The sequence below is a fragment of the Mustela nivalis genome (genome assembly GCF_964662115.1).
Source record: "Mustela nivalis genome assembly, chromosome: 6".
Taxonomy (NCBI): domain Eukaryota; kingdom Metazoa; phylum Chordata; class Mammalia; order Carnivora; family Mustelidae; genus Mustela; species Mustela nivalis.
In genome coordinates, this window is record NC_139025.1 from 141705945 (window position 1) to 141733942 (window position 27998).

The 27998-nt window shown below is 35.3% G+C and overlaps 1 protein-coding gene and 1 pseudogene across 3 annotated transcripts in view; one reads left to right on the forward strand and one right to left on the reverse strand.

The window, feature by feature from the left end:
- Positions 1 to 27998, reverse strand: part of LOC309867659 (myocyte-specific enhancer factor 2A-like) — a 682021-nt pseudogene that overhangs the window by 159187 nt on the left and 494836 nt on the right. The gene's annotated exons all lie outside the window — the stretch shown is intronic.
- Positions 1 to 27998, forward strand: part of LOC309867658 (myocyte-specific enhancer factor 2A-like) — a gene marked incomplete at its 3' end in the record, with an annotated part of 93291 nt that overhangs the window by 15203 nt on the left and 50090 nt on the right. The window contains exon 2 of one of the 2 annotated variants that reach the window (XM_082736711.1): positions 23052 to 23255. The exons of the other annotated variant lie outside the window; for it this stretch is intronic. Coding sequence (XP_082592837.1) covers positions 23052 to 23255 — 204 coding nt within the window. The remainder of the gene's footprint in view (positions 1 to 23051; positions 23256 to 27998) is intronic. 2 annotated transcript variants of the gene reach the window in all.

Sequence of the window (27998 nt, forward strand, 5' to 3'; positions counted from 1 at the left end):
TAGAAGCAGGTTTGTCAATTTCTTTCAACATTTTATTAATATAATACGTGCTATTTTATATATTTTGAGACTACATACCATTAGGCTCATACATATTTAGAATTATTTTACCTTCTTGATGAATTTTTCAATATATATTGATCTTCTCTGTTTTCAGTGAGACTTCCAATTTTAAGTCTATTTCATCTTACTTTAACATAGTTATACCTTTCTTACAGCTAGTGTTTTCTCAGTAGGTCTAGATCTCTACATTTACTTTCAACCTTACTATGTACTTAATGCTTTAAGTATATGTTTTATAAATAGTATATGGCTGGATTTTTCTTTTTAATGTAGTCTGATAGTATCTCTTGACTTGCCAGTTTACTTGGATTTTATTCTTTGTTTTGTTTGTATATTTGCACTATTTTATAACATCTTATTGATTTCAATTTGTTTAAGGGCCTCAGGCATTAAAAAATGACATAATCATATCACTCCTTGTGTCCTTAAAGGGGATATCAGAGGGGGAAGCACACCATGAGAGACTGTGAACTCTGAGAAACAAACTGAAGGTTTTGGAGGGCAGGAGGGTGGGGGTATGGGTATGGGGATGGGTGGTGGGTATTAAGGAGGGCACATACTGCACAGAGCATGGGGTGTGGTGCATAAACAATGAATTTTGGAACACTGAAAAGAAATAAAATAAAATGGGGGGGGGAGAACTCTTCAGATTCAGCTTTACACAGAGTCCCCTACAGAAAAGAGCACTGGAAGAAGATACTCTATCTAGATGGAAATCTACCAATGGGGGGGGTTGGTTTGTATTTTGTTTTGTTTTGTTTTTGGATTTGTTTGTTTGTTTGTTTTGTTTTGTTTTAAGATTTATTTAGAGAGAAGGCTTGAGTCGGGGAAGGGGCAGAGGGAGAGAATCTTTCAAGCAGACTCCTCTCTGAGTGAGGAGCCCAATGCAGGGTTCAATCCCACAACCCTTGAGATCAGGACCTGAACCAAAACCATGAGTCAGATGCTCAACCAGCTGAGCCACCCAGGTGCCCCAACCTTGGAGGTTTGGATTAAGAATGGTTAGGTAGCCAATGCCAGAGATTAGTCAGTCCCTACCCATGTTTTTCAGACTCTTATACAAACCATTGCTTCTGTGATGCTCTGATATTAATCCCTCTTATGAGGTGGCAGGTAGTAGGTGTCCCAGAAATGAAGATGAGATGCATAAGCTGAACTGAAACTGCTCTTTTTATTTTATATTATATTATTTTATTTTGTTTTATTTTATTTTTTAAGTAGACTTCCGTGTCCATTAGGGATCCCAATGTGGGACTTGAATTCATGACCTGAGCTCAAGACATCCCTCACATTCAGAGTTAGATGCTTAACCAACTGAGCACACAGGCACCCCAAAACTGCTTTTTATCATTTTTAAATTTTTTAAAAGATCTTATTTATTTGCCAGAGAGAAAGAGAGAGCAAGCGAGTGAGCACACACAAGCAAGGGGAACAGCAGGCCGTGAGTGGAGTAAGCTCTCCACTGAGCAAGGACCGAGATGCAAGACTCTATCCAGGACCCAAGATCATGACCTGGGCTGACAGCAGTCGCTAAACCAACTGAGCCACCCAGGTGCCCCACCACTGGTTTAATTCTAAGGGAGGTAGATCCTGTGTCAACATCTTGTCAGAAATCTCAATTTGCTATTTTTTGATTTTGTTAAAATTAATAGTCCTATTCTATTCTGTGATCTAAATTTCCAGTATTTTAGTCATAGTTCTCAATTGAAAGGATTCATTAGTTATCAGTTATTCTTTACTGTGGTTCTTGCTCCCTTTTGTTGTTGTAATCTGTTTCGTGCTTTATGGATTAATTTAGAGAATTTTTTAGCACCACTCAGTGCCATGTGGCATTTTAGAAGCTGACTGAATATGCAGCATTGAACAAAACTGAAAAAAATCCCAGTTTTTCCCAATTTACATTTTACTTAGATGACTAGGTTTATTTCAGCTAGTAGTTTTGTTTTGTTTTTCTTCCAAGAAGAGTTTCTGGGTGCTATATTTCCTTAGTATTTTTTTTAAAGATTTTATTTATTTATTTATTTGTCAGAGTCACAGGTAGGCAGAGAGGCAGGCAGAGAGAGAGAGGGGGAAGCAGGCTCCCCGCCAAGCAGAGAGCCTGCCATGGGGCTTGATTCCAGGACCCTGAGACCATGACCCAAGCCGAAGGCAGAGGCTTTAACCCACTGGGCCACCCAGGCAACCCTCCTTAGTATTTTTATGTTTGAAAATGTTTGTTACTTTGTACTTGCACTATGGCTTGGCAAAGTGTAATGGTCTAGGACCCCATTCCTTTTCCCTAGAACATTGCAAAGGTTAGTTCAAGGCGTTCTGGCTTTCAGTTTTGCCAGCATCAGACTGAGTATATTTTTCTTTTCACCAACAAGTGATTTAACATTCAGTAACTTATGCAGAATATGACATGAGTTTGATTACTTAAAGTGTGTGTGTGTGTGTGTGTGTGTCTGAAGTTTGTGACCTTTCAGTATTGTTTTATTTTTTTAATTTTTATTTTTTTTCATTTGGTATGGCTATACTTTGCTTTCTTTTTTTTTTTTTTTAATTTTAATTCCAGTGCAGTTAACATGTTGTATTAGTTTCAGGTGTACAGTATAGTGATTCAGAGTCCCATATATTACTCAGAGTGCATCAAGGTAAGTGTACTCTTAATCCCCTTCACCTATTTCACGCATCCCCCACTCCACCTCCCCTCTGGTAATCTACTGTTCTCTAAGTTGAGAATCTGTTTTTTTTTGGTTTCTCTTTTTTTCTTTATTCATTCGTTTTGTTTCTTAAATTCCACACATGAGTGAAAGCATATGGTATTTGTCTTTGCCTGACTGGCTTATTTTGTTTAGCAGTATACTCTCTAGATCCATCCACGTTGGTGCAAATGGCAAGATTCCATTCCTTTTTATGGTTCAATAATATTCTAATGATATATAACACATCTCCTTTATTCTGCAACCTGTAGACACTTGGAGTGCTTCCATATCTTGTAACAAATGCTGCAGTAAATATAAGGGTACATATATCCCTTTGAATTAGTGTTTTTGTATTCTTTGGGTAAATACCCAGTATTGTGATTACTGGATTGTAGGGTAGTTCTATTTTTAGTTTTTTGAGGACTCTCCATAGTCTTCCACAGTGGCTGCACCAGTTTGCATTCCCACTAAGAGTGCACAAGGGTTCTTTTTTTCCCATATCTTCTCCAATGCTTGTTGTTTCTTGCATTTTTTTATTTAAGCCATTCTGATAGGTGTGACATGATTATCTTATTGTGGTTTTGATTCGTATTCCTGTGATGATGAGTGTTTTCATGTGTCTGTCGGCCGTCTGAAAGTGTTTTTTGGAGAAATGTCTGTTCATATCGTCTTCCTATTTTTTATTTGGGTTATTTGTTTTTTGGGGGTATTGAGTTGTATAAGTTCTTTATATACTTTAGATAATTCCCCTCGATTGGATATGTCATTTGCAAATATCTTTTCCCATTCCCTAGCTTGTTTTTTAGTTTTGTCACTTGTTTCCTTTGCTGTTTTCAATGTAGTCACAAGAGTTTGCATTTTGCTTTTATTTCTCTTGCCTCAGAAGACATGTCTAGAAGAATATTGCTATGACTAGTGTCAGAAAAGGCTACATGCGAAAGAATGAAACTAGACCACTTTCTTAGACTATACACAAGAATAAACTCAAATGGATTATGGATCTAAAATGTGAGATGTGAAACCAAAAAAAATCCCAGAGAAGAACACAGCCAGAAATTTCTCTGATGTTTTATTTTTAAACAAATATTTTTTCTTTCCAGTTGTGTGCTTTTTTAATATACTTTCTTTTGACTATACCTGATGTCTTTATTCATACTAATTTATTGTTTGTTTGTTTTGATCCTTTGAATTTCCTTATTGTGGCTTTAATCTCTGTTACGATTTCTTTTCTTCCTGGTTCTTGTCTGTGTGATACTAGCTCACTTTTTAGGTCATTATATTATGTCTTTGGTAATGGCATTAGGTACTAGTAAACAAGGGATGATTTTTTTCTGCCCCTAAAGATTTTATTTATTTATTTGAGAGAGAAAGAGCAAGAGCCAGAGGGAGGGGAGAAGGACAAGCCAACTCCCTACCGAGGTATTCTCTAGCCTAATTTTATGTTATGTTATCTGCTTCACATGAAATACATGAACTGAAATGTAGCTGGATTGCAACATTACTAATTAACAGTATACCAATTAGGAGACTGACTAATACCCACTTTTAGATGGAAAACTGATGTCTAGAAGGAAATCTCTATATGCCATCCAAAAATTTCTTAACTGCAAACTCTGAAGTAGAGGCAAAATGTAGAGACTCTGAAGTCTTATTTTTTTCCTTTGTATCTTATTATTTTGTTACAATCTAGTATCTTGGGCAGAATGTTTTTTACCTTAAACTGTAATCGTTATCTTTTCATTCTCTCTGTTGTTGCCCTCCCCCACCTGAATTCCATTTCCTTAAAAACGAAAACAAATATTTCAGCAGATGTTGAGGGTTTTTTTTGTTATTTGTTTTGTTTTGTTTTAACGTAACTTGTAATTTGTGTTTCATACTGAGAATTAAAATATCAGCTATAGGCCAGTATTCAAAAATACTTCATAAAAAGTATTTTGGATGTGTGGACACCTTTCATATAAGTAAGTGCCATAAGCAGGCTGCATTGCTTTGGCTCATTAACTTTTCTCGTCACATGAAAGTTTAATTAAAAAAAAAAAAACCTTTTAACCCTATTTTCAGTCAGTCCACAAAAATGTGGCTTATTTTTCTGGTTATATAATATGTGGAACTTTATACTTGGTGTACTGTGAAATATAAAAAGAACTTAAGGAGATCGATCTCTATAAAGTTAGTAGAATAAAGTAATCAAGTGCTAAGAGGTATAGATGTTAAATGCATCTGATGTTACCAAAAGGAAGAACACATACATCTTGCCTAAATTTACTGAAAACTATTAAATCATGTTACATTTTAATTTTATCATGCTACATAGGAAATTTATTGAAAAATAAGGAATATCTTTCATTTGTACAGTGAAATGCATTTTAATTGTTGCTTCTCTTTTACATGTGTAGATTATATTTGTAATATAATAGTATAGTATAGTCAATAGTATAGTATAGTCAATTTTATACCTGTGGGAACAACTTTGTAGTAGAAACAATTACCTTAATCATATTAAAGATTCTCAGCTTCTTCAATAACTACTGTAATGATTGATTATAAATGTAGGTCGGTAATGAGACAAAGTTCATGGAAGGAAAAGCATATCGTAGTTGTTGGTGAGGAGAGAAAATGCTGCAGTTAACACTGTTTCCAGTTCTATAGACTATTTAAAGGTACATTTATGGACTTTTTTTTTAAAACCCATTTTTTAAAAGATCTTATTTATTTATTTATTTGACAGAGAAAGAGAGATCACAAGTAGATGGAGAGGCAGGCAGAGAGAGAGAGGAGGAAGCAGGCTCCCCGCTGAGCAGAGAGCTCAATGCAGGGCTGGATCCCAGGACCCTGAGATGATGACCTGAGCCAAAGGCAGAGGCTCAACGCACTGGGCCACCCAGGCAACCCCCCCTTTTTTTTTTAACCCATTTTAAAAAAATAGACTTTATTTTTAGAACAGTTTTAGATTCACAGCAATATCAAGGAGAAAGTTTGCGTATACTTTGTGCTCCCACGGATGCACAGTTCCCTGACTACCATATCCTACATCAGAGTATAGTACATTTTTTTAAACTGTTAAAGCTACATTGAACAACATCATCGCCCAAGGTCCATGGTTTACTTCGGGGTTCATCCTCAGTGTTGTACAGTCTCTGTGGTTTTGACAGTTGTTTAATGACATGTAGTCATCATTATAATATCATGCAGAATAGTTTCACTGCCCTAAAAATAATCCCTCCTGCTAACCCCTGAAAACCACTTACCTCTTTATTGACTCTTTAGTTTTGCCTTTTCTGAATTTCCTGGGATTTTTGCGAATTAAATTTTCCCAAATTAAATCGTATAGTATGTAGCCTTTTCAAGTTGTTTTCTTCCATTAGTAATAATACATTTAAGGTTCCTACATGTCATTTCATGGCGTGATCGTTTATGGCTTCTTAGAGTTGAATAATATTCCATTGTCTGGATGTATCACAGTTTATCCATTCACCTACTGAAGGTACATACATATTTATTGGGTTCTGTTGATATTATGTTGAGTGTTTTTACATCTATGTTCATAAGAAATATTGGCCTGTAGTTTTATTTTCTTGTTCATCTATGTGGTTTTGGTATTTAGGGTAGTCTTAGTCCCTTATAGGTACCATTGGATAAGTTATATCCTCATAGGATAAGTTAGGAAGTATTCCCTCTGCTTCTGTCTTCTAGAAGAGGTTGTAAAATGTTGATATAATTCCTTAAATGTTTGGTAGAATTCACCAGTGAATCCATCTGGGGCTGATGCTTTCAGTTTTCAAAGGTTGTTTACTATTGATTAATAGATGATCTGAATAGGCTTGTATTGATTTCTCCTTGTTTGAGATTTGGCACATTGTGGCTTCCAAGGTACTGGCCTATTTTATCTAGCTCATCAAATTTGCAGGCATAGAGCTGTTCATATTCCTCTGTTATCTTTTTAATGTCAGTGGGATTTGTAGTTGAGTTGTAATGTCAGTTTTTCATTTCTAGTGTTAGTAATGTCTGTCTTTGTTCTTAGTTAGCTGGCTAGAGGTTTATGAATCACTCCTCGCCCCCAGAGAATTAGTATTTGGTCATAACATTTTCCCCTTTTGATTCCCTATTTTCAACTTTGTGTTTGCTGTTCTAATTCTTATTGTTTCTTCTCCTTCCTTTGGATTTAATTTTAATCTAATTTCTTAAGCTTAGATTTTTTATTTTAGATCTTTCTTCTTCTTAGTTTCTGCATCTAATACTATTTTCCCTCTAAGCATTGCTTTCACTCTCAGTACCTGAGTACTTTGATTTAGTTCAAAATAGTTTTTCATTTCTCTTGAGATTTCTTCTCTGACCTCTATGTTATTTAGAAGTATGCTGCTGGGTGTTATATTCAACTAATGATGTACTATAAGTTGGCTCTTTAAATTTAAATGAAAAATAAATTAAAAAATAAAAGCACACACACAAAATAAAAGTATGTTGTTTAAGTATTTTGATATTTTCCAGCCAATTTTCTGTTACTGATTTATTTAATTTCATTGTCATCTGAAAACCTATACTTTGTGATTTCTATTCTTATAACTTTGTTGAGGTATTTTATGGCCCAGAATGTGGTCTGTCTTATTGAATATTTCATGTGAGCTTGACAGTAATGTATATTCTTCTGTTATTTGGTGAATTTGATGTCAGTTATATTAAATTGCTTGATGATGCTGTTGAGTTCAGTTATGCCCTTACTGATTTTTCTGCCTGTTGGAACCAATATTCAACATTTCTGATAGAAATGTAGTAAATAAAATGCAGTCTAATTTAATAGCTTTCACTAAATTTACTCAAGATGTCTGTTTTCTTCTTTTTGGTAACATCAAATCCCTTTAATATCTATTTGTCCTATGTTGAAGTCTCCTCCTATAATAGTAAATTTCTCTGTATTTCCTTGAGGTTTTAACACTTTGTCTCATATATTATGATGCTTTGTTATTAGGTTCATATGCTTTAAGGACTGTTATGTCTTCACAAGAATTGACTCCTTTATCAATTTTTAATGCCCTTCTTCATTTGAAATAATTCTCCTTGCTCTGAAGATTGCTCTGCTGGAAATTAATGTAGCTATGTTAGTTTTGATTGGTGTTATAGCAAAGTATATCTTTCTCTACTTTTAATCATTTATGTGTCCTTTAAGTGTTTTTTTTTTTTTTTTTGTAGACAGAATATAATTGAGTATTGGTTTTGATATATGGACAATCTGGTTTTTAATTGGTGTATTTAGACCATAGACTTTTACAGTGATTGGTGATACAGTTAGATTAATAACTGCCATATTTGTGTTCTAATTGTTGCTCTAATTCTTTGTTCCTCTTTTTGTTTATGGTCTTTTTCTGCGTTCTGTGGGTTTAGTTAAGTATATGATTCCATTATCTCTCCTTCCTTAGCAGATCAGTTATAGTTCACTTTTTATTTTTATTTTTTTAGTGTTTGCCCTAGAGTTTGCAGTATAAATCTACTTTCAGATAAACACTTCACAGTTATAGATTTACAGGTAGTACAATAACCATATAATAACAAGTATTCCCAATTCCTCCCTTCTATCCATTCCATGTCATTACTGTAATTCATTCCATTAGTATTTTGTTGCTATTATTATTTGAATAGACTGTTATCTGTTATGTCAATTAAGAAAAAAAGAAAAACATTCGGGTGCACGTGCCCCTTTGGATCACTACGTTTGTATCTTTAGGGTAAATACCCAATAGTGCAATTGCTGGGTCATAGGGCAGTTCTATTTTCAACATTTTGAGGAACCTCCATGCTGTTTTCCAGAGTGGCTGCAGCAATGTCCACAATAGCCAAACTATGGAAAGAACCTAGATGTCCATCAACAGATGAATGGATCAAGAAGATGTGGTATATATACACAATGGAATACTATGCAGCCATCAAAAGAAATGAAATCTTGCCATTTGCGACAACATGGATGGAACTAGAGCGTATCATGCTTAGCGAAATAAGTCAAGCAGAGAAAGACAACTATTATATGATCTCCCTGATATGAGGAAGTGGTGATGCAACATGGGGGCTTAAGTGGGTACGAGAAGAATAAATGAAACAAGATGGGATTGGGAGGGAGACAAACCATAAGTGACTCTTAATCTCACAAAACAAACTGAGGGTTGCTGGAGGGAGGCGGTTTGGGAGAAGGGGGTGGGATTATGGACATTGGGGAGGGCATGTGCTTTGGTGAGTGCTGTGAAGTATGTAAACCTGGTGATTCACAGACCTGTACCCCTGGGGATAAAAATATATGTTTATTAAAAAAAAAAAAAAGAAAAGCTTTTATCTTCTCTTATTACTTTTTTGATATTCTTTATCTACATGAGTTTTTGTTCTGTAGGAGTTACCTTCTTTTTGAATAATTTCTTTTGACATTTCTTGCAAGGCATATCTATAGACCATGAATTCCCTCAATTTTGTTTGTCTGAGAGGGTCTTTGTTTCTTTTAAAGTGTAATTTCTCAAGATACAGAATTTTGGATTGGTGGATTTTCCCCCCTTAATACTGTATATATCACTCCACTGTCTTATTTCTTATATTGTTTCTGAGGAGAAATTGCTTATAATTCTTATATTTGTACTTCTGTAGGTACGGTGTTTCCCCCACTCTCCCGGCTTCTTTCAAGATTTTTTATTTTCTATACTTTATATCGACTATACTTAGATGTAGTTTTTTGTTTTTTGCAGGGGGCGGGGCAGGGTTGTTGCATTTCTTCCTTGATCTGTGGTTTGCTGTCTGACATTAATTTGGGGAAAATTCTCAGATGTTATTGCTTCAAATGTTTCTTACTTTCATTTTCTTCCCCTTCTGGTATTCATGTTATGCATATGTTATACTTTTTTAGTTGTCCCACAGTTCTTGGATATTTCATTCTATTTTTTTCAGCCTTTGGTCTTTTTGATTTTCAATTTTGGAAGTTTCTGTTGACATATACCTTAGCTTAGAGGTCCTTATCAGTTTGCAGCCTGCTAATGATCCCATCAAAGACTTTCTTCATTTCTCTTAGAGTATTTTTTATCATGAGCATTAAAAACAAAAAAAAAAGTTTTTTAGAAGTTCTGTCTTTTTAGTTATGTTACTCACATATATTGTCTGCTTTTCCTCCATTAGACTCCCTTAGCATGTTAATTAGCATGTATTGCTGGTCTGATCAACATTTTTGTTAAATATGAGTAGTTTTGATGCTTCCCTTTTCTCTTCAAACTGTGTTTTTTTGCCATGAAGTTTGCCTTGTAAATTTTTTTTGAACCAGGCATGATGTCCTGGGAAAAGAAACTGCAATAAAAAGACCTTTAGTAATGTGGTGGTATGGTATGGGGAGAGGGGAAGTGTTCTGTAGTCTTCTGATTAGTTCTCAGTCTTTTAGTGAACCTGTGCCTGTGGCCTGTAAACTTTAAACCTGTTTCTCAATCCCTGCCCCCCATCTTTAGGTGGGACAGAATGGATAGAGGGGTTTAAAGGTGAATATTTCCCTTTGCTCATGTTAAAGGCTTGAGGGAGCTGGAGCTGGATATTTCCTTTTCCCTAGGTTACTTGGGCTCTGCTGTCATAGAATAGTTTGTCTTGAAGGCAGGCCTTGTAAAGAACAGAATGTTCTGGTGTATTTCAAAATGATCACTTTTCACATATTCCCTGCTTAGAAGCACAAAGGGATTTTTCACTGATCTTTACTGTGAGAACGTGAGAGGCATAAAACTCACAAAAGTGTATACATGCAACCCAAAGCCCAAACACTCCCCCCCCCAGGAGTTTTTAACTTTTATATTTGTCATCTCTGAGACTTCAGGAATTCCTCAATTACAGTTTAGGTTTTTTTACCTTGGTATTTCTTTTTGTGATAGTTTCTGCTGTGGCTCTGGTATTTTATGATTTTCTGTATCTGCCCATCTGTGTCCAATTTGGAGAGCAGAAATTACTCTGCGACCTCCGTAGTGGGGGATCTAAAAGAGTTGTTGATGTTCAGATTGCTCAGTTTGTTTACACACATAACATGGAGGGTAAATAACATGCTGAGTCAACCAGGAAATCAAAGAGGAAATGAAAAAATACATGGAAATAAATGAAAATGAAAGCACAATCGTCCAAAATCTTTAGGATTCAGTGAAAGCTGTTCTGAGAGGGAAGTTTGTAGCAGTGCAGGACTACCTGAAGAAACAAGAAAAATGCCAAATAAACAACCTAGCCTTACCCCTAAAAGAGGTAGGGGGAAAATAAAAGAACAAAGCCAGTAGAAGGAAAGAAATAATCTAGCACAAAAAGAAATAAAATAGAGACTTCAAAAAGCAACAACAACAACAACCAAGAAAGATTAATGAAACTAATAGCTGGCTTTTTGAAGAGAGCAACAAAATTGATAACCCTTTAGCCAGACTCATGAAGAAAAAAGAATAATCAAATAAATGAAATCATAAATGAAGGAAGAGAAATAACAACTGACACCTCAAAAATGTAAAAGATTATAAGAGAATATTGTGAAAAATGGTATGCCAACAAAATTGGACAACCCGTAAGAAATAATTAAATTTCTAGAAACATACAACCTACCCAAACTGGAACAGGAAGAAAAACAAAAACAAAAACTGAACAGAATGATTATTAGCAATGAAATTAAATCAGTAATCAGAAACTCCCGACAAATAAAAACACAGGATCAGATGGCTTCACAGGTGAATTCTACAAAAGATTTAAAGAGTTAATACTTATCATTTTCAGAGTATTTTTTAAAACTAGAAGAGGAGAGAAGGCTTCCAAATTCATGCTATGAAGTCGACATTACCCTGATAACCAAAACAAAATAAAGGCACTACAAAGAAAGAAAAATAACAGGCCAATATCTCTGAATGAACATCGATGCAAAAATTCCTCAACAAGAAGATATTAGCAAACTGAATCCAACAATACATTTTAAAAAATCATGTACCACGATGAAGTGAGATTTATTTCAGGGATGCAAGAGGGGTTTGTATGGGTCATTATTCACAAATCAATTACTGTGACATACCACATTAATAAGAGAATGGTGGAAACCATCTGATTATCTCAATAGATACAGAAAAAAGCATTTGGCAAAGTACAACATCCATTCATGATACAAACATTGAACGAACTAGGTCTAGAGGGATCATACCTCAACATAATAAAAGCAGTATATGACAAACTCATACCTAACCCCTTACTCAATGGTGAAAACCAGAGTTTTTCCTCTAAGACCAGGAATAAGACAGGAATGTCCATTCTCACTACTTTAATTCAAAAAGACATCTAAATTGGTAAGGAAGAGGTAAAGCTGTCACTCTTTGCAGATGGCATGGTGTACTGTATGTAAAAAACCCTAAAGACTCCACTAAGAAACTCCAAGAATTGATAAATTCAGTCAGTCCTAGGATACAAGATTAATATACAGAAACCTGTTATATTTGTATACACAATAATGAAGTAGTAGAAAGATAAAGAATACAGTCACACTTTAAATTACACCAAAAATAATAAAATACTTAGGAATAAATTCAACCAAGGAAGGGAAAGACTTCTACTTTGAAAACCATAAAACACTGATGAAAGAAATTTAAAAGTTACCCAAACAAATGTAAAGATACTTCTTGTTTATGGATTGGAAGAACAAAAATTTTTCAAATGTACATACTACCAAAAGTAATCTAGAGATTTAATGCAATCCTTTTCAAAATACCAACATTTTTCACAGACCAGAATAAATAATCTTGTAATTTGTATGGAGCCACAAAATTCTCCAAATAGCCAAAGCAGTCTTGAGAAAAACAGCAAAGCTGGAGATATCCCAGTTCCAGATTTCAAGATATACTGCAAAGCTGTAGTAATAAAAAACTGTGCTATTGGCACTAAAATAGACGTATAGATAATGGAACAGAATAGAGAGTCCAGAAAGAAACCCATGCTTATATGGTCAATGTGCAATAAGAGAGGCAAGAATCGACGATGGGGAGAAGACAGTCTCTTCAACAGATGGTGGGAAAACTGGACAGCTACATGCAAAAGAATAAAGCTGGGCCACTGTCTGAAAACATACACAAAATTTAAATGGATTAAAGATCTAAATGTGAGTCTCAAAACCATAAAATTCCTAAAAGAAAACACAGGCACTAATTTCTTTGAAATCAATTGTAGAAACAGTTTTCTAGATGTCTCCTAAGGGAAGGGAAACAAAAGTAAAAATAAACGATTGGGACTGTATCAGAATAAAAAGCTTTTGCATAGCAAAGGAAACTATGAACAAAACAAGGCAACCCACTGAATGGGACTTCTCCCATTTATTTACAAATAAATATTTAAATAAATATTCATATAATTACAAATGAATATATTTGTAAATGATATATCCAACGGGGGTTCATATCCAAAATATATAAAGGACTTAGATCAATACTATAAAAAAACAAACAATCTGATTAGAACATGAGGCAAAGGACCTGAATAGACATATTTCCAAAGAAGACCTCCAGATGGCCAGCAGACACATGAACAACATCGCTAATTATCAGGATAATGCAAATCAAAACCACAATGAGAGATCACCTTAATAATCTGTCAGAATGGCTAGAATCAAAGAGACAAGAAATAACAAGTGTTAGTGAGGATGTGAAGAAAAAGGAACCCTTGTGCACTGTTGGTGGGAATGCAGATTGGTGCAGCCACTATGGAAAATAGTGTGGAAACTTCTCAAAAAATTAAAAATGAACTACTTTATGATCCAGGAATCACACTGCTGGATAATTTGCCCAAGGAAAACAAAACCACTAATTCACAAAAAAAAATTTATATATCCCTATGTTTATTGCAGCATTATTTATAGTAGCCAAGATAAGGAAGCAAATCAAGTGTCCATTGACTGAAGAGTGGATAAAGAAGGTAAAGATAAAGAAGATATTGAGATAAAGATAAAGAAGATATTAAAAAAATTATATATAGTATATATATACACACATACATACATGCAGTGGAATATTATTCAGCCATAAAAAAGAATGTAGATGGACCTAAAGGGAAAAATGCTAAGTGAAATAAGGCAGACAGAAACATAAATACTATATGATTTCACTCATATGTGGAATTTGAAAAACAAAACAAATGAATAAGAGAAAAATAGACAAATACAGAGAACAAACTGGTGGATGCCAGGAGGCAGGTGAGGTGGGTAGGAAATAGATGAAGGGGATTGAGAGTATACTTATACTGATGAACACGGAGTAATATTTAGGACTGTTGAATTAAAAAAAAAAATTCAACAGTAAAGATAGACTGAAATACATTGCATGTAAGAATCTTTGCAGGCACTTGGGATCTTAAATATAGATGGTCTTTGAGATATGGTGTGCCACCCTTGTTAAATTCAGAGAATTATATGAGTCCCAGATTTGATAACAAAATCCAGAAAACTATTTAGGGTAAAACAAATTTGTCTCAATTTATAAAGGTAATGAGTGTTTTTTAGGTTAGGCTTTTAGTCCTATTTTTTTTTTCTTTATAGTGATGGTAGTACAGGAGTAAAATAATTTAAAATTTGTGTTTATTTTGGCTACATATCACTGAAATAGTGATACTTTAAGGATTATTAAAATTTGACAATAGTTAGAATAAAATATCTAATGTGTTTGATGGAATTTATAAACCCATTTCATGATGTATTCAGAATACTGAAGGGGAAGAATCTACAGCCAAGAATACTCTATCCATCAAGACTATCATTCAAGGGCACCTGGGTGGCTCAGGGGGTTAAGCCTCTGCCTTCGGCTCTGGTCATGATCTCAGGGTCCTGGGATTGAGTCTCGCATTGGGCTCTCTGCTCAGCAGGGAGCCTGCTTCCTCCTCTCTTGCTCTGTCTGCCTCTCTGCCTCCTTGTGATCTCTGTCTGTCAAATAAATAAAATTTTAAAAGAAAAAGATTATCATTCAAGATACCATTTTACCTTTAAGTGGGAAGAGTTTCCCAGACAAAAGTGAAGATTCATGACCCCCCTAAACCAGCCCTGCAAGAAATATTAAAAGGTACTCTTAAGTGCAAAAGAGAGACCAAAAGTGAGAGAGGACAAGAAAGGATGGGGGGAATTCTTAGTAATCAAGGTAATGAGGGCTGCATAAATCCTGATTCACTCAACATAATTTCCAAAAATAATCCACACAGAAAAGCATGAAGAACAAATACAATTGTATGAAACCTACAACTTTGGTGCAACTAGAAAGCAAATGATGTCCAAATTTGTTTTAGCTTTAGGGAAATATTACCAACTTAAAGTGTGCTATTTTTTCTTTAACTTCTGCAGGTCTTTCACATGAGCAAGCATACTTAAGGAAAAACAGTGTGAAAGGGAGAAGAGACTTTGTGAATATCTAAAGTTGATTTGAAATCATTACTAAAAAAAGGAAGTCTATTCTAATAAGTACAAAAATTCTGAAAAATACTACTTGTAGGTCAAACAGACCAGCGGTAAAGGACTTAAAATTTATGTGATATTTAAGGAAGTGGTCTTGGGAGGGTAACTGTTTGGGGGCTTTTATAAAGGAAGACAGAGGTAATCATTTGGAAAATGTTTTTTGAATGGAAAAGAAGGGAAGAGATAATGAAATCCTTCAAGATAAATTAAAAAAAAAGTACAAAAAAAGATATTGAATGATATCAGAACTCCTCTCCCTCCTGCTGCTCCCTTAAAAAAAGCTTCCATTAAAGAGACCATACTGAATGATCCATCCTCCCACTGCCAGTACTTTCCATTGCAATTCATTGAGGCCAGTAATTTTCACGTATACAATCTACTATAAAGAAGAAAACAGATGATTTATAGCTGTTCAGGTGATGAAGTTGTTGTCCCCAAACAATGGAAAAGTGGAAAAAAACCTGTAAAATGATAACTCCAAGCTGAAACCATTCTCCATAAATAAGTGTTTAGAAATGTGACAGATGAAAAAAATCATTATTCAGAATTTGGAAATACTAAGAATAGATTTCAATTTTTTCCAAAGGTATAGATGAAACAAAGTGATTAAATTGCATAAAGAAAAATAAAAAGATAGCATTATATCAAAACAAAGATTAAATTACACAGTGACCACAGAAGACTAGATTCAAGTGAAATCTTAAAAAGATTACTGAAGGAAAGCAGGAGATAACTAAGTGAATGGAAATTAGATAAGATTGTTCAGGGGGTTAGGGAGAAGGTGTTTGAAAAGGGAGGTAGATTAGAGAGGTCCAGCTTACATATAATTCCTTGGAGCATCTCACTGTGCCTGCAAGTTCAGAGAATATTGGGAACATGTCAGATGGACACAGAAGATAGCATAGTGGATCTCTCATTGGTAAAATAAAAAACAATTTAAACATCAAAAGAAAAAAGGTAATGATTATAATGCATTGAATAAGGTAGCCTATAAGTTGATATGGACATGAATGAGTAAATGCATACATGGAGGAAAAGCAAACTGTCTTATAAAATGCAATTAGTAGTAAATGTAGATATAATGTATTATGAAATTAGAAAATCCCTATTTGACAACCACCATAGTAATTTTTAGGCAAGAATCGTGAATGGATTAATGGATCAGTTAAACTTTGATAAATAGGATATTTACATAAAATTTTATCAAATACTTACTAATTACAAGGGGGAAAATAGTAACTTTATAAGGGAAAAATCTTGGCAGACTCTATCTTAACCAAGTTAACATTACCAGTTGGGACAAATAGATGTCATGTGGATTTTCATGAGAGAGATTGTGGACAGAACATCACTTCTAAGTTGTTTCTGCCAAAAACATAGTCTAAAGGTAATCAGAAAGAAACATTAGACAAAGTCAAATTGAGAGATATATGACAATATAAATATAGCCTGTATTCTGCACAAGTACGAAGGTCCTGAAAGACAAAGACTGAGGAAATATTTCAGATTAAAGAGGTTGCAGTTTTCAGAAAGCAACAGCTAATTCTAGATTGGATCCTGCACTAGCAGGGGGAAAAAGGAAATTAGGAATAATTGAGAAATTTGAATAAGGTTTGTAGATTATAGTGCTATATCCTTGTTTTCTGATTTTGATAATTGTGTTTTTCTTTGTTTTTAAGAAAATATTTAGGGGCAAAGGGACCGTATAACCTCTACTTTAGTTTGTCCAAAGGAGTCAGGAAAAAAAGTGTGTGTGTGTGTGTGTGTGTGTGTGTGTCTTTTATTTAGGGAAGGCAGTCATGGTAAAATGTTAACAGTTGGGGAGTTTGGTTGAAGATAAATGAAAAATGTGGAATATAAAGTTAATTTTATGTTACTAATTTCATATAAGCTGCTAGCAGTAAACCAGTGTTTTAGACTAAATGCTATAGATAAAATGAAAAAAGACTTTATTTATGAAAGTTGAAAGCGAAATATTAATATTTCTAGTTTTCAAAGTTATGTCTTTGGGGTCATCCTTGAAATATAAGTGTGTTCTTGTACACATTTTTCTAATTACTGGGGAAAGCTCTTTTAGACCTGTAGTTGAAAGATCCAAGGATCCCCTTACCCAAGAATTCAACACTGCCACAGGATGCAAACAGCAAGAGGCTGTCTTTTTTCCATTGGACATTCTTTCCTGCTTTGTCGAAGATTAGTTGACCATAGATTTGAGGGTCTATTTCTGGGCTCTCTATTCTGTTCCATTGATCTATGTGTCTGTTTTTGTGCCAGTACCATGCTGTCTTGATGATGACAGCTTTGTAATAGAGCTTGAAGTCCGGAATTGTGATGCCACCAACGTTGGCTTTCTTTTTCAATATCCCTTTGGCTATTCGAGGTCTTTTCTGGTTCCATATAAACTTTAGCATTATTTGTTCCATTTCTTTGAAAAAGATGGATGGTACTTTGATAGGAATTGCATTAAATGTGTAGATTGCTTTAGGTAGCATAGACATTTTCACAATATTTATTCTTCCAATCCAGGAGCATGGAACATTTTTCCATTTCTTTGTGTCTTCCTCAATTTCTTTCATGAGTACTTTATAGTTTTCTGAGTATAGATTCTGTGTCTCTTTGGTTAGGTTTATTTCTAGGTATCTTATGGTGCTGGGAAAATTGGACAGCCACATGCAGAAAAATGAAATTGGACCATTTCCTTACACCACACACAAAAATAGACTCAAAATGGATGAAGGACCTCAATGTGCGAAAGGAATCCATCAAAATCCTTGAGGAGAACACGGGCAGCAACCTCTTCGACCTCTGCCTCAGCAACATCTTCCTAGGAACAACGCAAAAGGCAAGGGAAGCAAGGGAAAAAATGAACTATTGGGATTTCATCAAGATCAAAAGCTTTTGCACAGCAAAGGAAACAGTTAACAAAATCAAAAGACAACTGACAGAATGGGAGAAGATATTTGCAAACGACATATCAGATAAAGGGCTAGTGTCCAGAATCTATAAAGAACTTAGCAAACTCAACACCCAAAGAACAAATAATCCAATGAAGAAATGGGCAGAGGACATGAACAGACATTTCTGCAAAGAAGACATCCAGATGGTCAACAGACACATGAAAAAGTGCTCCATATCACTCGGCATCAGGGAAATACAAATCAAAACCACAATGAGATATCACCTCACACCAGTCAGAATGGCTAAAATCAACAAGTCAGGAAATGACAGATGCTGGCGAGGATGCGGAGAAAGGGGAACCCTCCTACACTGTTGGTGGGAATGCAAGCTGGTGCAGCCACTCTGGAAAACAGCATGGAGGTTCCTCAAAATGTTGAAAATAAAACTGCCCTATGACCCAGCAATTGCACTATTGGGTATTTACCCTAAAGATACAAATGTAGTGATCCAAAGGGGCACATGCACCCGAATGTTTATAGCAGCAATGTCCACAATAGCCAAACTATGGAAAGAACCTAGATGTCCATCAACAGATGAATGGATCAAGAAGATGTGGTATATATACACCATGGAATACTATGCAGCCATCAAAAGAAATGAAATCTTGCCATTTGCAACAACATGGATGGAACTAGAGCGTATCATGCTTAGTGAAATAAGTCAAGCAGAGAAAGACAACTATCATATGATCTCCCTGATATGAGGAAGTGGTGATGCAACATGGAGGCTTAAGTGGGTAGGAGAAGAATAAACTGGGAGGGAGACAAACCATAAGTGACTCTTAATCTCACAAAACAAACTGAGGGTTGCTGGGGGGAAGGGAGTTGGGAAAAGGGGGTGGGATTATGGACATTGGAGAGGGTATGTGCTTTGGTGAGTGCTGTGAAGTGTGTAAACCTGGTGATTCACAGACCTGTACCCCTGGGGATAAAAACATATGTTTATAAAAAAAAAAGATAAAACTCTGAATAAAATGAATGAGCTCATTGTGCTTCCAATAATAAAGATTGGCTTTGAGAAAAAAAAAAAGAAAAGAAATAAACAGCAAGAGGTTCTTTATTGTAGTGCGGGGGCCTGCGTGTGGTCAGCAGCTCCTGCTAGCTGAGCACACCAGGCTGGGGTGGTGCAGGATTTTTATAGACAGGTACATACAAGTCCCGGATGGGACGGGGCCGATTGGCTGACAATTTGAACATTTGAAAAAGGGCGTACTTGGTGTTAGTGGATTGGCTTTGGAAGACCCCCGCGCAAAGAAAAAGGCGGGAAGGGGAAACAAAGAGGGGAAGTTAGATCTTACTACTCAGCAGAAAGACATCCTGTCTACGTGACTATGCGGCCCCCTGCCTATGTGGTCAGGTATCAGGCCATATTTTATGAGAAGGCTATTTGCAGGGAATGCCATATCTTGCTAAGAAACAGTTATTATGAAACTATCAGCTATCATTGTGTTGGGGGAGCCAAGCGGTTACAGAAAGGCAAAAGAGCAGTTAATTCATTGACACTTTGGGGAAAGGGTCTTTCATAGTAAGTTGGAGGAATAGAGAGACATTGTTATAAATCGAGTCCCTTCCTCTACTAACTCCTTCTTTCACCTTGAACTTCTTATTGCTAACTTAAAAGAAATATTTTTGAATAAGTATTTTTGGAAAGGATAATAGGGACTGGCATACTCTTTTTACTGATAGTGAACTATAGTTTGTTGTTGTTATTTTACTGATAGTGAACTATAGTTTTTTCTTTTGTTTTGTTTTAAGATGTTTTTATTTGAGACAAAGAGATAGAACACGAGCAAGGGGAGAGGCAAAGGGAGAAGCAGACTCCTGGCTGAGCAGGGAGCCTGATGTGGGGCTCGATCCCAGGATCCTGGGATCAAGACCTAAGCCAAAGGCAGATTGAGACACACAGGCACCCCTATAGTTTTTATTTTAACAAATTTTCTCTAATCATGCTTAATGGATATTGTGAAGCCGCATTACTTGTCTCAATTTTCATGCTTTTTCATAGCTCACTTAATTTGCAAGCCTTAATTTAGAGTAAGAATTATTCTTGGAATAAATACTTTGTTGATTGTCATTTTCTTTCTCTTCTTCAGTATTAGAAGTATGGGAAAACATTTCTGACTAAACCTTTGCTAAACTCAGAATTTTAGTACAGCAGGTACATCTAGGTGCATCTCAAAACATAACTGATTTCAAGTTCAGTGTTTTAATAAGGGTATTCTTATATTCATTATATTCTTAAAGTGGTATGATACAAGGCCAGGATTCTAAGAAACAGTGTCACAATCATTAATGAAAGCTTAAAACTTTCTAATGACAAATATTATGTAAACAAAGTTGATATATTAGTGGGAAATTTGGGAAAGTATTTGTAAAACATAGTTAATATAGCTAAGGAGCTTTTACTTAGATAAGTAAAAAAAAAAAAAAAATCACAAAGTATGAAATGGCCAAAAGATGGGCAATATAGAGAAAGAAAATCCCAAATGACAACAAATATAAGAAAAATATATCTAACAATTACTAGTTAGGAAATGCATATTAAAGAAATGAGATTTTTATTTTACATCTATCATACTAACAAAACAGTTGTAACATTTATATGAAAAAATTATGAAAGAGTCCATTAGTATACCATTTGACATAGAGGCATATCCACAAGGTGTGGTTGAATGACTAAAATAAAGAGTATTGATAGAGTCCCTGTTTTATCAAATGCTGACAAAATCCCTTATTATGTATACATGTATATATGAATATGGTTATATGATCTTGCATAAAAATGTGGAATGAAAAATACTAAGTGAAAAACACTGGTTAAAGGGTTAATTTTGGTTCAGGGGAAAGTAGGGAGGCAAGTATAAAACACTATTTCCATATATATGCACTTATATAAAATATATATTTGTGTATTTATATTGTAAGGATTTTTTTTTAAGATTAATTAATAATAGATTTACTTTCACAAGGTGAGGAAAGGAACCATTAGGCACATGTAGTGTTAAGAGTGTTCCACAAGGAGGGAAAATAGAAAAGTTCCCAGGGAGGAAAGTAGCTGGTGGTTAAGGAAGACACACACACATGCACATAAGCACACACACAGACACATGAATGAGGCTTACTGGATGTAAAGGAGAGTGATGGGAAATAACTTCAGAGAGATAGTTTGAAGCCAGATAATTTATTTTGTTTACTTAATGAGTTTGGATATTACTTCCAGTGCAGAAAAAAAGCTCTAAACTTCTACTTAAATAATGGGATGTATGTTTTAAAAATATCACTTGGGTTATCCAAAGGATATGAGCATAGTCATTTGAAGGGCACATGCATGTCAGTGAGGGAAGAAAGGACCTGAGAATAGACTGTAACAAAGGGGTGAGGTAAGTGGACTGCAGGACTGGATGCAGGTTAAAGAATTTCTGGAGAGAGGATACAAAGCAGGAGAGCTAGATAGGAGGCAAAGTGGAATACAAGAAATTGAGATTTTGGAGGTGATGTTGATGAAGTTCTAGAACCTAGATGAGGTTCGGTGGGCTGAGGTCTGGTGCCGATGACCAAGAAAGAATTCTTGAGACATCTTTGGTGCAGAATGGTGGTTTATTAAAGCACAGGGACAGGACCTGTGGGCAGGAAGAGCTGCTGCCCTGGGTTGTGGGGATGGCAGGTTATATAGCCTGCGGTTGGGGGAAGGTGATGGGGAGGAAGGTTTCAATGGAGTTTTCATATGCTAAGGAGGGCCTATAAGGTGCCAGGATGTCCCAGGCCTACCTGAGGCCTTGCCCTGGCGACTTGATCAATGTTGTCTTTAGACCAGCCATTAACATTAAGATAGTTGGGAGACTTTTTGGTGGGGTGTCACAATCCTGCTCTCAATCATCTTTGTTAGTGAGATTTAGGACATTTGGAAGCCAAGGGAGACTCCTGTCTAGCAGGATTGTGAGCTCTGCAAATTAACCATTTGCTTATTGTTCATGCAGTCAGGGCTGCCTGAGGGATGCTACACATATACTGAGCGGGAGCAGATGGAGAGGGGGGTGCAAGGCACCAGCTTTTGCTTTGTCTTCAGCCAGCCTCATGCTCCCTCATCAATGTGATTATTGGTGGTGGCAGAGTTAAAGGTGTGACAGTAGGAGTGGGTGTTTAACATAGAGTGGATGTGGATCATTTGGAGGTTGGGGATGTTTTTGCAACGATTTTTTTTTTTTAAACTGGGATATTGAAATCACCAGTTATACAAGTAGGGCTGGAAAGGGAAGTACCAGGTGAAAGATATCAGTACATGAGGGGGTCACATGGTGCCCTTCAAGAGGACAGTTATTGAGTGGTTTAAGTTTCATGGTGTGAGCTTTAAAATACCTGGGGCTTTTGAAGGGGAAGGAAGGAAAAATAACTTGTAAGATAGAATACGGAGCAAAAAGGACTTACTTATCTTTCCCGCTCTTGAGCATAGTAGATGTAATATTTAAAATAGACCAACAAATATTGGTCTCTGTTTGAGAGGACTTCAGGTGACAGGTTTCAGTTGGAAACTGGAAGAATATTCAAAGAAAAATTTGAGGACACTGGGGAATTTGTTGACCCTAGACTGTGAATTTTACACTGGATGATAAGGGCCCAGTGGTCAACTGTGTCCTCTTGTTTTTTGCGTTCTGCAGCAGACTGGCAGCCAGGGATAAAGGAAAACTTCTTCAGGAGAGTGCTTTCTGAGGAATTAGAAGTTAAACGTGGAACACTAGTCTTGCGGCAGATGGGGGAGTAAGAGGCTCATGTGGAACGTGAGGCTACCAACCTTTTTCAGCTGTGGAATCTGACTCAGGATTAAAAGAGGCCTCATCTTTAGATAGCCTGTATTCAAGTACTGCTAATGCTTTTACTAAAAATATACCTTTTTTTTCTTTGATCGTCTAGGTTACTTTTACAAAGAGGAAGTTTGGATTAATGAAGAAAGCCTATGAACTTAGTGTGCTCTGTGACTGTGAAATAGCATTCATCATTTTCAACAGCTCTAACAAACTGTTTCAGTATGCCAGCACGGACATGGACAAAGTTCTTCTCAAGTATACAGAGTATAATGAACCTCATGAAAGCAGAACCAACTCGGATATTGTTGAGGTAACACATATATCTAGTAATGCCTGAATTGCAGACATGATTATTTCTTCCCTTTAGTAACTTTTAACTGTCAGATTGCTTCACATCCACATTTCAAATCCGTTGTATATATATATAAAATACATAAAAATATTTAAAAACATATATTTAATTATATATATATAAAAAATTTTTTTTTCTCCAAATCATTTCCTGGGATGATCTGATTATTGTATAATAATGTATATATATTTTTTATCCAAATCATTTGTTACAAGGATCTGATTATTGCTCTGTCATGACCCACTTAGGCTATATACATATCCTGTTTATTGAGACAAAATTAGGCTATTGTACTGTGTAGAGCAGTATAATACAGCATTTTATCTATGATTATTTTGTATGCATTTTAAAGTTAATATTATAAGAATCTATATCACTTGGGATAGTATGAAGTTACACTGTTAATATGCTTTAATCATTTCGTTGCATCAGTGACAACCCACAATTTTAAACACTAATGAAATGGAAGAAAATGACAAAAATAATACTTATATTTTGTGAATATTATTTTAGTTGTGGGGTGGGGAGAGATTCTTCACTTTTTTTTCCCCTCCTTATCTGTTGTCCTTCAGTATTTCTAATAATTCTGCCAACCTAATTAAAGTGAAAATAAAAGGAATTTTTTGGAATTATTTCCATCTTACTCAGAAATAGGTTTTAAAGCAAAACCTTCAAAAAGGAGAATCTGTATGCCTTCCCCTATAATTCTTTTCTGCTGTAAAATATTTTTATAAAAGATAATTTTCCATTTATATTTCTAATGACATTTTAAATTAGCTTAATACTTTTGTCTTTTTTGTTTACATTTAGAGATTCTGTTTCATTTTTATTCAAAAAAGGAAATTTTTTCCCCTACTACTTCAAAAGTTACATACTTTGGCTTAGTTTTTATATTAGAAGACTATTTCAGTAAATTAGGGATTTCCTTGTGAAAATACTAAAACCGTGTGAAACGATGCGGAATTAACCACAAAGGAAGAAATGAAATCCTAATGTAGATTTTATATGAGTAATTAAAATTAAGATAAAGATTCTTTAACTATTGTAGTGTACAGGAAGCTAATTTACCTGCCTCCACTGATGAAATGCATTTTAAATTTCCTCTATACCCTATCACTCTGCTGCAACCATTCATTTTTGGACAGTAATTGATTTAGTTTGTTACTGCGTGGGAAAAAAAATCTGCTACTTATAGTTAAAAAAAACCTCTGTTACTTTTTAGCAGTTAATCAGTTGTTTGCAGTGAGAAGTAAAAGCATCTTCTATTACAGCTACAACTCATCTCTGTTGCTTGTTCCCCACAGTTTTATTTAAATGGCTCTTTGCTATGAACATCCCCTGAAATGTGTATGAATTGTTCGATTTTGCTTTTGTGGTTCACTTCAGTTAAACAACATGGTTACGTAGCCAAACCCCTTAATGCAGTTGTGATTGTATCAATTTTAAGTTACTTTATATTAGCATTTAAGGTATATCTTAATCACTTATGTGCGGTATAAATTAGACCCTTTCCCTATTAAACCATAATTCACTTTGAATTATGATTTTGTAAATTATGAGATCATTATTCAGGTAATCTTTTATCAGAGACTTCATAACTGGATTCCCTTGAAATGGAGAATATCCCTGGTGTGTTTAATTTAAAATGACATCTTATTTTAAAAATCTTTGTATCTTATCAAACGCTCCACTGCCTAAGTCAAAGAAATAGAGTTGACTTTAATAATGCCAACAAATAGATAGTTCAAGCTAGTTTCATTGTAGAAGGCAACCACCTCCTTAACCCTAACTACTCTGCTCTTTCATTGCAGCAGTAGTTGTTCTTGGCCCCTGGAAGTTGAGGGTACTTCGCACAGCCTAAAGTTTACTTCCTTAGAGAATATGAAGAATATAGTCTGATTTAATCCTCACAGAATTTTCAAACTACCTCAGTCTTCATCTCTGTTGTGGTCAGCAATCAAAGTGTAAGAGAGTAAATCCCAAACAATTTTTAGCAGTCTCCTATATTACAGTTTACTTTAGTGTGAAGGGAAACTTCGCAGGTCAATTATCAATTGGGAGTTGAATGTTTTCTTTTTAAGTGAATTTCTTAGATACAAGTGAACATGAATATTATGTGGAGTTCTGAATTATATAAATACAGTGGGTAGAAGACATATTGGCTTATAAGGGATAAATTTGTTGGTAGGATAAATTATAAGGCTGAATTTACTTTGTATGTGAAGCTGACTGAATTAACCTTCATTATAAAATGATGGTGGTTATCCTAGATACTCTTTCTTCCACATATAAAGGTAATGGAACTGCAGCCTCACTAGTGGTGTGCATGTGTCTGAGTTCCTTTTATCAGTGGTGGTGATGGCTTATACTAAGGGAGCTATGAAGATTATTGTGAACCAAACTAAGATTATAGGATAAGAGTAATGACAGATACATATAGAACTTCCTATGGGCCAGGCATTTCCAAGTGCTTTACAAATATCTCATTTAAAGATACTGTTAGAATACCATTGTAAGTATTTTTTTCATATAGTGTTTCATATAGTTTCCTTTCAAACAGTTGTAGTCATTGGAAGCACATTTTTGTCCATTTAACAGAAATATTCAAGGGGTTCCTGTGTGCCATGGAGTCTGCAGAGTGATGTTATTTAGTGATTTCTGACTCAGGCGCCAAGACTATTCTTTCTACACATAGTTTTGTAAACCAGTGAGATACACTTGTACCAACTGAAGATTTTTTATCTGTGAACGTCTAACAAATTGGTGTAATGTTCTGGGTGGCTGAAAAGCCATCTCCTGTGACTGAGTTCATCAGCTACAGTAAATGGAAGCATAAGTGACTCACTTTAGAGTGTTTTCTAATGCAATACGGTTGTCAGTGAGACTAACTGAAAACTTTGAGAACAACCTTCATAAGGCCTCTAACATGAATTCATTTATTTCCTATTGCATGTAAGGTGATGAAGTTCCAGAACCTAAGTCAGGTTCGGTGGGGTGAGGTCAGGTTCGGTGGGGTGAGGTTCGGAGCTGACGACTAAGGAAAGAATTCTTAAGACATCTTTGGTGCAAAATGGTGGTTTATTAAAGCACGGGGACAGGACCCGTGGGCAGGAAGAGCTGCTGCCCCGGGTTGTGAGGAGTGGCTGGTTATATACACAGGAGTTGGGTTGGTGAGGACAAAGGGGTGTTCAGAAGGGCTATTGGGGCAAAGAATACTATCAGGATATTGAAGGCTTAGTTGCTATCAAGTAAAGACAATTGGGAGTCTCCTGGTGGAATGTTACATTCCTGCTATCAAGCATCCCTGTTAATGAGATTTAGGTTTAGAAGAAATTTAACTTTATTTACTTTTCCTTCTACCTCTGCCTCCTTCGGTTTTTTATGGAGGGGAGGGTGATCTTAGGGATTGATGAACTGTGTTCTGTGTCTTTGGAAATTGAGAAATTGATAAGGTAACTTCTTTGTTGTAAATCTCAAGGACATTTGCAAACCAAGGGAGACTCCTGCCTTGCAGGACTGTGATCTCTGCAAGTTAACTATTTATCGTTTTGGGCAGTCAGGGGTGCCTGAGGAATGCTACACATATGGAGGGGAGCGGGTGAAGAGGGGGTGCAAGGCGCCAGCTTTTGCTTTGTCCTCAGCCAGCCTCCTGCTCTCTCATCAAGTTACTCTTTAAGATCAGTAGGATTTTACTTTCTCCCATATTGCTAAGAAGCTATACCTGCAAGGATGTACGTGTATTAGGCCTATGGAACTAGATCTAGTATGTTTTTTGGGAACACAGTGAAAAAAATATATTAAAAGTAGTTGGTATTTAAATATTATGATGATAAACAGATAAAAAGAAAGATGTGGTTCTCACATTTTATCTATCTTTTGACTTTAACCTCAAATTTAAGAAACCCATATACAGAATGGTGTATATTTTGAAACTAGTTTCTTAAAATTTTAACAATTATAATTGATAAAAAATAATTTCTCTATGGCTTTTAAAAAAATCAACAGCATTTCCATATTTTAAATTGCATTTAGATATTTTAAAGTCTGTAATGTCTTGTAGGATGTAAATACCCCCTACATTCAGAAAGCTTAAATAAATGAAAATGGAAACTTACACATTAGTCAATTAAATAGTGTCATTAAGATAAACTTTATAAGAGACTTCATAACTGGATTTCTTTATAATGGAGAGTATTGCTGCAGTGTTAATGGGATCTTATTTGAAAATGCTTATACACTGCTTTTTAGGAGCTTATTCCTTTAAAAAATGAGTTTTACTATATTTACTCTATTTCATTAGGAGACATTCTGTAAAGAATGTCATCAGAAATATGCATTGTACCTCTCCATGTTATTAAGCATTGATAACAAAAATATGTGGCTTTTTGTTTGGTAATTTAGTTGAAATGTACAAAGGCAATGTTATAATCCCCAATCTTTCTCTTTTCAATAAATTAAGATTTAAAAGCTTATTAACTGTAGTGTGCAATTTGATAAGAACATTGGATTTGTCTTAGAGTATTAGAGAAACTAGCAATGAAAATCAGTTGGTTACCGTTATTAATACACGTGTGTGTACATTGTGTTTACACTAAACAAAAGCCTAGGGCCAATAAAGCATTTCTGTATCAAAATAAAAATGATGCTAAAGCCACAAAGTGAGGATTTTAGCAGCTGCTTTAAATGCCTGAGAATAGTTTT